The sequence below is a fragment of the Bombus fervidus genome, chromosome 3 (genome assembly GCF_041682495.2).
Source record: "Bombus fervidus isolate BK054 chromosome 3, iyBomFerv1, whole genome shotgun sequence".
Classification (NCBI taxonomy): Eukaryota; Metazoa; Arthropoda; class Insecta; order Hymenoptera; family Apidae; genus Bombus; species Bombus fervidus.
Genome location: NC_091519.1, coordinates 18,025,917 through 18,040,797, shown reverse-complemented (window position 1 = coordinate 18,040,797; position 14,881 = coordinate 18,025,917). Strand labels below are relative to the sequence as shown.

The following is a 14,881-nucleotide window of genomic DNA, read 5'->3' as shown; positions in this document are numbered from 1 at the left end:
AGTAAAGTGCCGCTTTGCCGCGACTTAGAGAATCGAAAATTGTTCGTGGGAAGATCGACGTGACTTCAGCTTTTTTCTCCTCCTTTTTTTCTTTTTTTTAGTAGTTAACCCAATTAAAGTGTTATTAAGGTACTTATGCTTGAGAAAATTTGTGTACTCATCGCATACACGCTACATTTTATACCATTAATTTTAAACGAAAGATTCAATAAGTAATTTAAAGTTATTTCCGTGCACATATTCGAATTATGTACGCTATACCGATAGAAAAAGAAACAAGTTTGACGAATTATCGTAACCGAGGAATGATTTGTTTAAATCGTCGCCAAATATTGCGTTACACGTACAAAGGACAAACTGAACGTGAAACGACTTACTGGGCCAGCTAGACTTGGGTGCGAACATGTTGTGCGCTGAAAAATAAGAAACCAGTAGACGGCCGGAGATATTCGTCGACGAATCCCGGAAAAGATAATTAAGCAAATTGGCAGGCAAACAACGGGGTGTCGGAAGAGCGATTGCATGGTAGACTATATTCACACGCGCGTAAACCACATTGCCCTGACCACACAGGATGTCCTGGCGATACGAAGATCCTGATGAAAAACGGACGCGTACCTATTAGCGTATATCGTAAACGAGAAAGAAAAGAATTTCCGCGACCATCATCTAATCACAGCCTCGTTTGCGTTGAACATACGATCAAGGTTAATACAATATGACAAGAACAACGTATATCTGAATCCTATGTGAAGAATATTTTGGTGATAGGAGTATCAAACTCGTCATGGATTACCAGTAGATGCAGACCAAATTAGATACAAGAACGAATCTCTGCAGACCAGCTTCCGGACAGACTGCGGTTGAATTTCCTCGTGTCGATACTCACAGATATAACGTGTTTGCTCGGTAGTTTGAATACCATAACCGACAGAAACTGAAAAAGGACCGGCGAATAATATTTTACAGATCGCGATATCATCGACTGTGATTGGAAGAGGCAAATCAATGATCGTTAGATTAAATCTATCTAATCGTCCGAATACACGATAAAAATAGCACACGCTGAATATAAATTTGACGGTATTTAAAAGTTTGCCGTGTACATTGAATAAATAGTCTCGTTTTATCGGCACACTTCACCTTTGCTCGTTTCCATTGCAGGCTTTTAAATTACTCGACACACCTACGACGAGTGTACGATTCATCGTTACTCCGATTCTCTTATCAACTCCTTTACAACAATTGTATATAAAACTTACCGTTCATCTTGGAGTCGACCGTGGGTCGAGACAAATCGAGACCGTTCATAAGTGCCGATCGAACAGCCCGAACAGGTCAGTCGTACAAAGTAAAATCACTGTCTGTCACACATGCTATCACCAGAAAGTCTCACGATGACACATGATTATTAACACAATCCAAATAGCAAAAGAATCAGACGAATTTCTTGGCCAGTAGTAGCGTTCATGATCGATCGATCGATAGGCATGATCGTGGTGCGATAAAAGGCAGAGTGAACGTAGACGCTTGGCTTGGGCGGCGTGGGGCTGAGATGCTCGCAGGGGGTAGCTCGACTTGGAAGATGTACGATGTCGGAAGGCGTGCGCTGCCCGGAGAAAACACGATCGAAATAAGAAACGGATGACGAGAAGAGCGCTGCTCCGCGTCAGCTGGCTCTTGGCAGACTAGAGGATTCGAAATCTGTTCAGAAGAGGATGGCACAACGAGGGTTCCAAAGGGAAGCCAGGGACGATCTATGGGGTGTGGCATACCTGCTTCCATCGAGACCTCTGGTTGGCCCACGGGCGGAGCAACCCCTATCGCATTCAGATCCCCACCATTTCACCACAGCATCCCTCGAGAGAGAGAGAGAGCAGGAGAGTGAGAACGAGAGACGAAGCTAACGTATACGCTGGTAGAGGAACAAGCTGCGGCTGCCTGACTGAGTCCGAAAGACCGCCGCCTCTGGAAGGGGGTGGGGAAGAATCAGAAAACGTGACTCTGATAACGAAAGAGACACGTTGCTGCCCCGAACATTAAACACCGACTGGCTTTTCTTCGCACGATTCATAGTTTCTTACAGGATACGATTTCTATCGATCGATCTATTCGACGTACGGTAACCGTATCTTTCCTTTCCTTTCGACGATTTTATTTAAATCAAATGGAATTGTACAACTTTTTAATAATAATAATTTGACCAAGACGAAGCATCGTAGAACGTACTTTACAACGTTCGAGAAGATGTTTGGTCTTTTTTCTCTTCAAATTTCGTTCAACGACTTTCGATACGATGTACGGTATATGAAATAAAGTTCAGTCTTCGATTCGCCGGCGACCAAGGGTCAGATGTCAGCGTGCGAAGAAATTTTTTCCACCGCGCGAACCCCTCTATCGAAACGCGTGCAAGTTGGAGAGGACCTCACGCAGAGTCAGGGTCAGTGGAACACCTATCGAAGTCTTTATTGGACAGGCTCGGTCACCTTTTTCTTCGGAAAGTAGCTGTCACGGGGTTGTCTAGATTTTTTTACAGCCACCGTTCACAATACGTTTGCGGTCTGTACCTCGGACAGATTGACTTTGAAATCAATCGAAGTAGTAGAATTTCGAAAAACGTCACTCCCGTTTTTTTCCTCACTCTTTCGTTCGTAGCCTTTGAATAACTTTTCTGCTTAACGGAAACGTGTAACTGAATCTACTTGAAGGCCGTTGCACCTTCGTTATAGACGTCTAGAAGCGAAGCTCGTGAAAGGAAATTCCGTTACTCCGTTTCACGTCGTCCGACGTTTCGGCTGTGTAAAAAGTCCGATGTCAGTTATTCTTTCGTGTCGTTCCATCAACGAGCGGCGTTCAAATTGCAACGATTTAAATTCGCCGAGCGCCAGAGAAACGGTTGCAAGAACGAATGGCTGTGCAAAAAGATGTCGAAACAAATCTTCATTTCCCGCGAAAATTGGCGGAGAAGGAAAGTCGTGGAGGCGATATGAGTGCGTTCCACAGGCAGGAAGACATGTGTCGCGTGCAGTTATATCATTCTTTATGGCTGGCTATGCCAGAACCCTTCGCTCATTCAACGCGAACGTCGTCCGCGCAATATTTGGCCGGGAGCCTTGATTTACACCGGCATAAAAATGTCCCGCTCCCCTCCCGCTATCCTACCACATAGATATCACCTTCTTCGCCTACCTTCGAGCCTTGTTCGTGAATTTTCACGCCCTTTACATATACTGGTCCGTGATAAACGCGACCACGAACGCAAAAGCGAATCGAACGTGTAATTTGCTGTACGTCTATAAAATTTCATTCTGTTTCATATTTTCATTCGTGAAATCGAATAATTAGTTCGGTCGATAGTAACCAACGTAATTTGTCCAGGATCCATGCACTACATTTATTCTCTACTTGTGCGCGCACCGAGGGAGAAAAGGGTGATCGATTCAAAGACGTTGGACGCGGGACGTCGTCTTTGTCGATGATGGCGACGGCGAAGGGGTAATAAATAACGGGAGTATCAAAGGGTTATCAGATCTAAGCAGAGCTTCTAGGTCTAGCGCAACTTCTGACACGTAGAGTGACGATGCCGTAATGTCGGTGGCAAAGTGTGCGCATGTGGGGTGAGTCCGTAGGGCAAAAGGCGGAAGGGGGGAGGGGGGAGGCGCGCGAAGCTATTAAACTGACAGAAACACTTGCCACCCCCTCCTCTGACCCAGCCACCCCCTCATCCTCCGACTCTATGCCATCCCTTACTCGGAAGCCCTTCGTCCCTTACTGCAACACCGGAGTTATTAATATTTTTCACACCCCCAAAAATTGTCTCCTGTGTGCCCGGCGAACCGACAACTTTCGCTGTATCGGAGAAGCAATTTTACAGGCGTGTCACCGCCTGTCGCTGTCAAAACGACTACGACAAGATACACGGCAAGTCTCGACCCCGTTATTGTTGCCCGTGATCGTTCGTGATTATCGACAAACTACGAAATTCCTTTTCGAGTTTAATTACCGATTCTTCAAGAGAAGATTATTATTTTACAAAGTTACGAGACGCGTTCGATTCGACGTGGATTCGACGGTAAAAAAACGTAAAGCAGCCAGCGCGAGTACATCGTTACGCGTCTCGACAAGGCTTATTATGCCGATATAAATCAGATAGAGCAAGTTCGAGTGGCACGACGAGGAGACTCTCAAGATCGGATCGTGGTGTGTTTGAATCGAGAAAGGACGAACACTTCTTGTCAGCCGAATTCGTCGACCGTTAACGGTCGACGAAGAAAGAGAAGCAGCTAATACAGAGAAAAGAGAGAGAAAGAGAGAGAGAGAGAGAGAGCAATTCTCATCGAAGATGAAATAAGAAAGAAGTCAGCGCTGGATGAGATCAAACAATCGGCTACTGCTCGAGTGGTCTTCCAAGAGCTCGCGTAGTCGACTTCTTGATCTACCCCAAAGCGATTCGCGCGTCTCTCGACAAAGACGCGAGAGAGCGAAAGAAAGCGCGAGGAGGCAGAGGCAGAGACGAGGACGGGGACAGAATGAAATAATTCGAGCGGGATACGCGAGCGCTAAGGTGAAAAGGATCGAAAAGGATCGAAAAGGATCGAGAGACGTGCGTGTCCGTGAATGGCTTGTTGCGTACCCTTAGCAACGGAGCACGTATGTCCGTGAGTACCCGAAATAGCGATTGGTGAATCTACGTCGGCTGGAGTCGCTTCAACGGTCGTGCCGAGAGTCTATAATTTGTGTTCGAGTCGAGTTGGTTCTCCGCGTTGTGTACGCACACGCCTTGACTGCCTTTCGAACGCGCTGCCCTCTAATGTGCCATTGAGAGCCACGTTATGTGGCATAAGTAGTCGAGCAGAAGAAAGAAACGATAGAGGAGAGGAAAGGAGAGAACGAACTCTCTATGAAGCTCAGGAGCACCGCCCTCCTGCCTCGAGGAACTTGAGACGCGATTGTTGTGCGCCGCGTGCACGCCGTGTACCAGAAGCATTGTCCCTCGTTAGAGGCCACCGGAAGTCACCGGAAGACGATCAACTGACGGAAGACCCTCTACCTTCCAACTCCTCCTGCCGACGCCCTTCTTTTCGACAGACTTTGCAGCTTGTCTTTGCTCTCCCCCCGCGGAGACGTTCCGTTTATTACGACTTAACGATTTTTCATCGCGTGCGTCGTCGTGTTAAGGATATTCAACGACTTCGCACGGTTCGATGACTCGATTCACGAAATTTCTCATTTTGAATGTGATTTATATTTTTGGCTGGTACAGCAAGACGTAAGAAGCTACGATACTTAACTAGTTCGTCGAACCTTTAATTCGGTACACGTTAAAAACGCGTTGTACGTAAGCATACGCTAACGCGGTACGATTCTCCTAATAGAGATCCGGGTTACGGGGTCAAGATCGACGAAACGTAGCAGAAGATCCAGATGTGGACGATAGAATTGTGGCACGCGAGCGACCGGAACAAGCTGAAGTAGGGAAAATCCGGTATACGTTGGGGCCTTCTCGTGCGCGTGCAACACCCTCGTTTCTTCGCCTCTGTACGGCCACGGTACCTTTTTAGCCATCTCCTTAAACGGAACTCTGCCTGCCTTTTTAACGCAACCAGCGAAAGAACGATCGCAATGTCTGAACCGGATCGTAGTTTCCCGTCATGCGTTCGACGACTATTACGTATTTACAATTTTATAAAGGCAACGATCCTATGGGCGAGTGCATTGTACTAATATAATCTGGCGCAAAAGTAACAAAATTATCGCTACAGGCGCGCGATTGTTATCGACAAATAACGTTCCGGCCTGGTCAAAATTCAGTGGCGAATTAAACGTTGGGCGTGCACAATTCGTCGGTGAACTGCGATTAATTTAGGAAGGTTTGTGCATCAAGTTTACATCATGAGGTCGAACAACGAGCCGGAGTCGAACGGGTAGGTACGTCGTAAAGCGTGAACCGCGCAACGCGGAGAGGGGTGGACACAGTATATTTCGTACAATCGACAGGCGGTGGGAAACAGGGAGAAAGAGACAGGAGAGAAAGCAATAGCGGGAATCAACAGCGATATTCGCGTAATATCAACGCAACAAAGTGCAAGCTTATTGGAAAACGCGTAGCGCGTACAGGGACGGGAAGGTAGGACAGTGTGCAAATATTGATGCATTAACAATGCAGGCTAATTATGTTTTGGTACGAGCATGGCTTTCCCGTCGACGATGGTGTGGCGACGACGATAGCGGAGGACGGTGGTGGTAGCTGAAGTTTGCAGTGCCCACCAACCCGACCGTTTCGCCATTGTGATCCGGACTTCAGTATACAGCCTCCGGGCGGTTCACAGGCGCAACCCGCCGTTAAATTAATTTTATCTCGTGTCCGATATTAATTTTGTATACACGGTTACCACGATCAGTCTACCTCTTGACTCGCTACCCTTTGATTTCTCTGCGTCTCCCGTTTTCCTGATCGTACAACTCGAATTTCTCGTAGAAAAGTCAGCAAAGCCGTTTGCAACTTCTTGCCCTTTTTAAAGAAAGTATTACACAATATGTCTAGTATTATCCTTATGACGTTAAAATAACGACCGGTTTGTCAAATACAAAAGCACAGCCGATTGCGGCTCGAGGCGAGCGGAATGGTAATCGGGACGATTAGATTCTAATTAGATTCGCATCGTTCGAGCTCCGGGCTGTTTAAACGAGGCACACGTCCTCAACGAATTCTCGACGAGCTCTTCTCGCTTAGAGAGGAGAAGATCGAAGGGCAAAACCCCTACGGATATCAGCCCTTAGCGGGAGCAAGCTGCGCAAGGGTAAAACTCGTCCGAAGGAAGGGGAACAGATGTTTTTGAGCGCGAGCCAACATCATAATCTATGTTTCGCAACATCGTAATTAAGGAAAAATAGATGTTCCTCCTCTCCACTTCTTCTTCTAATCTTCGTGCATCAATTTCGATATCTTAAACATTAGTACCTTTCACGTTCGAGTATAAATGTTAAAGATAATGTGAGACCTAGCATTCTTTTGAAGTAAGATACGCGATGTAGCGATTAACGTTTGACAAGTTGCCCGAATAAAATCATCGGTTACTTCGATCGCGATCGTTACGCCGATATGATAAGCCGTGGAAGGTAACGAAGCTTAAAAACTTGATACGGCCGTTCTATTTCGAAGCCGAATAGATTAGAACTCGATTCAATTTTCGCATGGCTATCCGCGAGAGCTCTTCGATGGCGATAAATCGTTGAAAGAATCGAATCTTCGTGCTTGAATCTCACGCTTGGCTCGTAAACAAAGCCAACAATGCCAACTGACCGTCCCTTTCGTGATCGTTGCCGCATTCACGTATCTCTTACGTCGGGCCGTTTCCAGCCGTAGAATCGTACCGTACGAGATAAAGTGGATTTAAAAGTTTAAATCCTCGGTCACCAGCGGCCCAGTGGCTTGCCTTTTCCACGGACGGAAAGAGAAAAATGGCACGACTTACGGAGGGTGGCCACTCTCCTCCAGATAGATACAATCTAACTGTTTACACCCTCGTTTACAGAAACCGTGCTACCGAATGGAAATACGAGAAAGCCAAGCGTGGCCCATACACCGCATGACGAACACGCGGATCGTCTTCCCCTCTATTCTCGAGAGAGAAAGATAGATAGATAGCGAGAGAAAGAGAGAGATAACAATCGTAAATACGTGATCCTCGCAATCACGACTTTCGTTTGATTTTTATCGGTGTTTACCATGACTACCATTATTTATCGGGCGTCATTGTCATTGAATCGTTAACCGAAAACAAATGTATCTGGGATCTGCCGCAATTTACGAAGAATTTGGTTCGCGCCGCATCAAGTGACAACGATAACGAACGAGTTTATAATCCATGGAAGCGTTAAGGCGATTACCTTTTTCCTGTGTTTCAATGATAACGCGACAAAAAAACAAAGCAATCGTAATCGTAAATTGTCTCTGACGGAGGATTTTCGGTCCGTCTATTATTTTCTACGGGAATATGAAGACGCGTTCGAGGCCGATCGATAATTTCGTTATCCGGCCGATCGGCAATATCCGACAGTCGCATTCGCAATCTAGCAGATAAGAGCTCAGATATCTCCTGGCAGTCGTCGTTCCATCACGTGCGAATAGACTACCTCTGGCTCTATTCACGGTGCCTGGAAGAATAGCCCCGTGATTCTATTCAGAGAAAAGAGAAAAAGGAGCGAGCGAGAGAGACGGATAGAGAGAGACGACGAAACGCGCGGAGAGCTCTACGGTATCGGTACAAGAGAAATAAAACGGGGGTAAGGGAATCTAAAAGAGGGGCATTCAGCCATCTGGGAATCGAATATCTTCGATCTAAAGGCATCTTTCCATCGAAATATCCGCAATTGTGGAAGAGTAATCGATGGACAGTCGGATACGTGAGCTTCTCGGGGAAACTCGTCGTGACGCACCCTTTGGTACCATCCGGGGGGGCACCGGTGAAAGGGCGCGGAACGACTAAGACGTTTTCCAGCCTTGCGAGATCGCACCTCCGGTTAACCTGCACTCGTTTTGTCCTATGAAAATTGTTTATAGAGTCGAACCACGCGAGGGGATGGTGAGAACCGTGAAGTTTGACGACCGAGGGTGAAGCAAGCGCCGCGGTGACACGCATCGAAATGTAATTGAACTTTTATAAAGACACGTTGGCATTCAAAAGTTTGACTACTTGAAAACTTGCAGATTTTAAACAACATATACTTTCTAATCAGATTCGAACTAACTTTTGGATATAAACCGTTCCTTTTTTAGGACGGTGCTAGTACAACGAACCTTTACGCTCTTCTGTTACGTAGACTTTACGTACCTACGAACTATAACTCTTGCGAAAACGGTATAGGGTACTCGACAACGGGGTCGAAAAGTCAAGTCACCCTTTTCAGATTTTTGTCAAGCACAAAAAGTGGAAAAGGCAAAAAATCAACGAGGGGGCTCCTCTCTGTTCTTTTTTTCATTCTCAAGATTCGTGCTTCTCGTAACAGCTACTCGTCAAGTATTGTCTGCGGTTAACCCGTCGCCGACTTCCCCGAAAAATGTCGATTATAAAAGTTGCGGCACAATCGCGAGCAATTTGGTTCGAGGCGTGAGAAATCGTCTTCTCGTTCGATGATTCGTAGCCAATAACGGGGAATCTATAACTCATCCGTAATTGTTCACCGGGGAAGAAACGAGCTCTTCCTTCCATCCTTCTAATTCGATTTTGATCGCGTCGACACTCGATGCTCCACCGAAGGAAGAACAACCGAGTCGATAAATAACTGATGCGAATCGAACTGGCGCGAATAAAAAATTCGCCACCCACGTGCCGGAAGCGCGAGGAGATTCAATTTCGTCGCCGATTCGAAACGAACGCTCATCAAATACGAATTCCACGGCGTTGCCAGCCTAGGGGTTGCGACTCCCTGGATACTAAGAACGTCTCCAAGCCGCGATAACTTTTATTAAAAATATTCCTCTCGTACTCCTGGAAACCTAACCCCTGGTGCTGTTGTACATAGAAGGCCTATGACTAGTTTTCGACCAAACGAATAACCATTGAATAACATGCGATGCTGACGTTGTGCATCGAAAAACAGTATCCGTAACAAGCCAGTAGAAAATATTTGTTAAAGCTTATCCGGCAGCCAGACGCTGTCCTATGGAAATTCAACTTCGATCGTGAATTTGAATTCAGTCAGTGGTGGACGGTTTGAAATGGTACTGCGTGCGTCAGACATCAAACGCTTGGCTTGGCCCTTTGATCAAGCTCTGTCATTCAGATGACTCTTGTCGACCATGGCCGATCAGCATAGTGGCACAGGCGTTAAAAAATTGATTATTGTGTCATGGGCACCGCGCGAATACCTATTGACGCTTTTCGCGCATGCACGGTAGCGTCGATTGACACGGATCATTTTTTCATCGAACCCACGACACCCGGCGATGGATTCGTTCGATACAGCCAACGGTCGAATTGCACGCGAAATCCCGATACGGTTCCTCGGAATGTCATTGACAGGAGAACTCGAGATCTCCCATAGGGGGTAGGTAACTTTCAATCCCTTCTACTCCTCCGAATGTCCCGCGATCATTAACATTCATCGTTCGGGAACGTGGACGAAGCCACAGAGCTCTCTCAGAAATTGAAGCGGCGAGCAACGAAGTCGACGGTGGTCTCGGAGTTTCATCGGACTTTCCTCCGCTCCCTCGCAACTTTCTTTTCAGCGGCCAAAGTTTTGACTGTTGGTCAGAGAGCGGCGATACCGAAGTTCGATTACGTCGACGCCACGTACTCCCCCGAGACTCAAGGAGACTTCCGATTAAGCGACCAAAGATGGCAATGACGTCTCGACGTGGACGATTAATCGTTTCCAACCTTGCCTGTGCCCGTGTAATATCTGTATATGTATATATATATATATATCATATATATATACACACATAGATAGATATATATATATAAATATATATATATATAGAGAGAGATGGAATATCGCGAACGTGTACCTGGATATAACGATGCCAATGTCTGATACCCACTGCTCAGCGAAATGGCTTACATAGCGAAGCACTCAGAGAGGGTTTCTCGTTTTTGTTCGACTCTAGGCTAGGACAACACGATATAAACAGATGTCTGCTTTTTGCTACATTTTCGACTTTACCCTATTGCTTGGTATACCGCATTACAGAGTTTTAACGAACTTCGTATCTCGTGAATATGAAGAGATGTTGGCGAGCGGTTATTTACAGTCTTTATCGCCGTATTAATTCGTTTGCTCTACTAAATGTTAATTGCAATCTAGAACGCGTTTAGACGAGAATCGCAAAAAACCGACGTGAAATTTCGAGGAGGAGGAGAGTAATGGCGCAGCGGCGGCGATCGGTACTACTCGCGATTTCGAAAATCGAGCCACGCCGCGTTAAAACATCCCTCGGCTCTCATCCTAATGGGGACCCGTCTCTAAGGGCACTTGAGGGTGTGTAATTGCTAGAATCCACGGCCCTGCTACCACGCCGCATTTACGCGTTATGCGGGGTGCGTGTTGGCTACGGATCGACCACCTACTGGGTGTCTCGTAAATTTTGGCCCGCGCCGACTTGCACGATTTAGATTACAAAAATTTAGATCGTAGCTTCTGCTAAAGAATCTCTAGATTTTCTGGTAAAACAATGTCGTTGAAATTCAACGAGATCGATGTACGCAATCAATAGACTTTAAAACGATATGTTTCAACGTATCTAGAAAAATTGAATAAAAAAAGCAGCGACGCGTATTCCAAGAGACACGGAATAAGGATCGACAGAGTTAAAGAATATTATCGACAACCCTGTCGAGACGGGGGCAGCTCTCGTCGCGAGGAGAAGATTGGAGGGGTTAAACGACGAGCCACTAGAAAACAATCCCTCGGTCGCATTTGCGGATGCTCTTTTCTTCCATTCTCTTTCCTCTCGTCGGTGTTTCTCGCTCATTTTGTCTCTTTCTCTCGTTCGCCCTATCCAACTACCTCCCTCCCTGCCTCTCACTCACGCACACGCATTCGTCGAGCTCGACAGATGGCTCGGCCGCGTTTTTGTTTCAAGGCTCGCGCCAACAATCGTCGCATTACCGGAACAAAACGACTCGACGATCGGCCCTTTGAAAAAAAGAAAAGCTGCGAGAGGCTCGAGTAGCGCTGTTGGGGGAGGAAAGGGATCATGGTGGTTCAGGAAGTCCTGATCGACCATATCATCTCGTTAGAAACAGGCACCACATGTCCAAACAGAGAGACAGAGAGAAGGAGGAACGGGATTATTACGTAGCCAGACCAGAGACAATGATTCGATTGGTCGAACACGCGGCCACGAATAATAATATTCGTACGGCTCCGAGTGTACTTGTACACGATGCCTGTTGCAAGTGCAACGAGCCGACTGGACCGCGACGATCGATTGTCTTTACGACGGGTGTAATCGTTGCCGATTGTTCTGTCACCAATGGACGCATATGCTCCGTTTACGATTTCGTTTCGTGCCTGAGATTCTCAAGGACAGCGATACGCATCTACTACGCGGCCAAGTGTCTATATTATCGACCAGAGAAACGCCACGGTTTGTAAATTTCACGGGAAATTCGTCGAAGAAAGTCCTCTTTTGGATAAATAATTAACGATTATCAGTTCTCACTCATCGAAGGCCACTAATTTTCCCCGAGACGACTTTTACGATAAACAGAGTATCGAACGACACCGTTCGAATCTGTCACGTTCCAAACTTTATTACGTACGTTTGTATACTCGAGACTTTTAGAGTAAATCATCCACTCGTACGTATTATCGGACAATTGAGAAGCAATTATTTTTACGATCATTTCCATCAAAATGCTTTCTACGGATGGCCCCTGCGCTAGAGCTCGCTGGCGCGCGCGCAAACTCGAACTCTTTACGAGCTTCTTTCTCCTTAAACAAACATAGATAAAGCTGTGCGCGAGCCTATACAAAACATCGCCCACCCATCGTGCTCTCGTTTCTTCCTCGGCAAATACGAGTCGTTCCGTTTTCGATTCACGTAACCGGAGTCGTTCGTTTCTCTCGATGGGTAGAAGTCGAAAAACGCATTAGCGATGCACGTGACGCTGCAGTTGGGACACGAAACTACGCCGCGGTGACAAACTCCCATGCGTCAACCGTACATACGAGTTCCCATCGACTTACAATTCATACGTATGCGTGTGCAGACACGGGACGATGTCGCACTCGCGCACGCCACCACGGCTGTGAGCGTCGATCGACACAGGTCACAGCTATGGAATCTCCCCTCTAATGGATTTCACTCATTTTTCTCCCCCGACAGCCCCGCGACCGACATCAACCCCTACGACATCTCGAACGCCTTTAAGGTTTTATTCATTCGTTCGTCTCGAGCCGAAGATGGCGATAGTCGTAACCGTGTCGTTCGGACATTTCGCGTTTCCTATATCGTGCGATACATTTATCAAATTGTTATTTTTAATCAGTTACTAAATTTTACGATTCTCGGATAGCATAAAGGAAACGATTACGAACGATCGTACAATTCGTCCACGATTCTCTTCTCGCGCGATTATCCGCGATAACGAGCAACCGTAACGATAAAAATGAAAATGCAAATCTTCTTGTGACACGGAAATCCGATGTTTGATCATTTTTATTCGCTTGGATCGCAGTTATAGTAAAAATACAATCGTCGGTTTGTGAAATGCTGTTTGATAATTCTCCAAAAAACGAGCATCCTCGCAATTAGCAAACTCGGTTCGTTAGTTTCTAAATCGATCACGAGTTGGCTAATCTTATCGTATCCGATAGACGGGTGGTTCTATCTGCGCGATCGGGATATGTCTTAACAAACCCGAAATAAACGTTTGATGCGACGGATAACGCAGACAATCGAAGATTAGTACATATATATATAAAATCGAAAGACACCTGATTTTCCATATCCCCGATTCCGTATCAATGAAACGATCTATTGGGATTTATTTTAACGACGTTGACTACGCGAAAATTTATATTTATATAGATTACCGCTGGATTTGAAAATTTTTACCAATCGGAGCGTCGTTCGATAACTCATGCGACTAACAAACGAGTTACTACATAGAACAGGAAAACGTTCGTTATCCCTTCAGAAAATTAATTACTTTCCATGGCTTTACTTTTCTGCGGCGTTTTTACTACGCGAACACGAGTCGAAACAGACATACCGACTGGAATAAAAGTTTCAATCGTGTTGAAAGGGTTTGTGGAATGCGACGCGACGAATTAAGTGGAAAGCAGACCGTCGAATAGACGGCTGAAAAGAATGTAGGGCATCGTGCTGAGACCTAATCGGCGATCATCTAGTGTGGCGATTATCGGCATAATTCTTCCTCCTATTATCAAGATGCCCATGGAGGACTTTTTTTTTCTTTCCACGTCGAAACGCAGTGAAAGCATGCGAGTAGCTTTCACAGATTGCGTGCCGCGGCCTGTTCTCTTCCTGGCAAGGACGACTCGAGCCAACTAGAAGGCAGAGAGTGAAAAAAAAAAAAAAAGCGAGCAAGGCGAGAAGGAGGAACGATAGAGGGTGAGAGTCGATAAGGCAAATGGCCACTTGGTAAAGTTCGCCGAACAAGAAACGACACAAATTACAGCTCTGCTTCTTTCTATCTCTTCCACTCTCTGCATCTCTCCACTGCTCGGTTTTCTTCTTCTCCTCTTCCTCTTCTTTCGTAACCCTAACCGTAACTCCCTTTTTCTTTCCACTTTTCTCTTTTTTTTTTTCTACACTCTAACGGCGGAAATCACGTTTTCAAACGCGGAATAGCGGTCGCGATTAAGCTCGAAAATCGTACTAAAATCATTCTCGAAATATATTCTTGGCACTTCTTTTCCATGGCAATGAAATTATAGGAATATCTTGTTCGAGTATCTTACAACGATAAATATATTTGAAATCGGAAGACATTTATCGATAGATCGCTACTTACGAATGCCCTCGAATATCATGTTGAAAGACAATGATCATCGGCCAAGTAAAAGTTGAAAGGTTGAAGTTTAGACACTTTGTTAGAGGCACGCTTAGAATCAGGTGTGTCCGGTACAAAAGATACAGCAACGACATGCATAGCGCCCAAGTATTTACTGAGGAATCAGCCGAAAATGTTTTCGTTGGAAATCGAATGGAGGTGACGACACGTTCGCGTTATCTGATTCTATCTGTTCGGCCACCCTTTGTCATTATCATGTCGGAACAACACACGACGAAATTGACATAAGTACTCCATCCGCTGTTCACTCGAAAATTCATCGAATGACGCTTACCTGGATGATTGATAACACTCGTCGTACAGCGTTACGTCACTCACGCCGTGTGTCATAG

General features: G+C 45.9%; 1 protein-coding gene across 6 annotated transcripts in view; it reads right to left on the bottom strand.

Moving 5' to 3' along the window:
- Positions 1-14,881, bottom strand: part of LOC139998394 (transcription factor hamlet) — a 63,671-nt gene that overhangs the window by 26,214 nt on the left and 22,576 nt on the right. For 2 of the 6 annotated variants that reach the window (XM_072022866.1, XM_072022868.1), the window contains exon 1: positions 1,263-1,700. The exons of 2 other annotated variants lie outside the window; for them this stretch is intronic. In XM_072022866.1, coding sequence (XP_071878967.1) covers positions 1,263-1,311 — 49 coding nt within the window. In that variant the 5' untranslated portion in view covers positions 1,312-1,700. Of the gene's footprint in view, positions 1-1,262; positions 1,702-14,489; positions 14,639-14,881 lie in introns of those variants that run through there. 2 more of the 6 variants (XM_072022870.1, XM_072022871.1) reach the window with 2 other exon arrangements.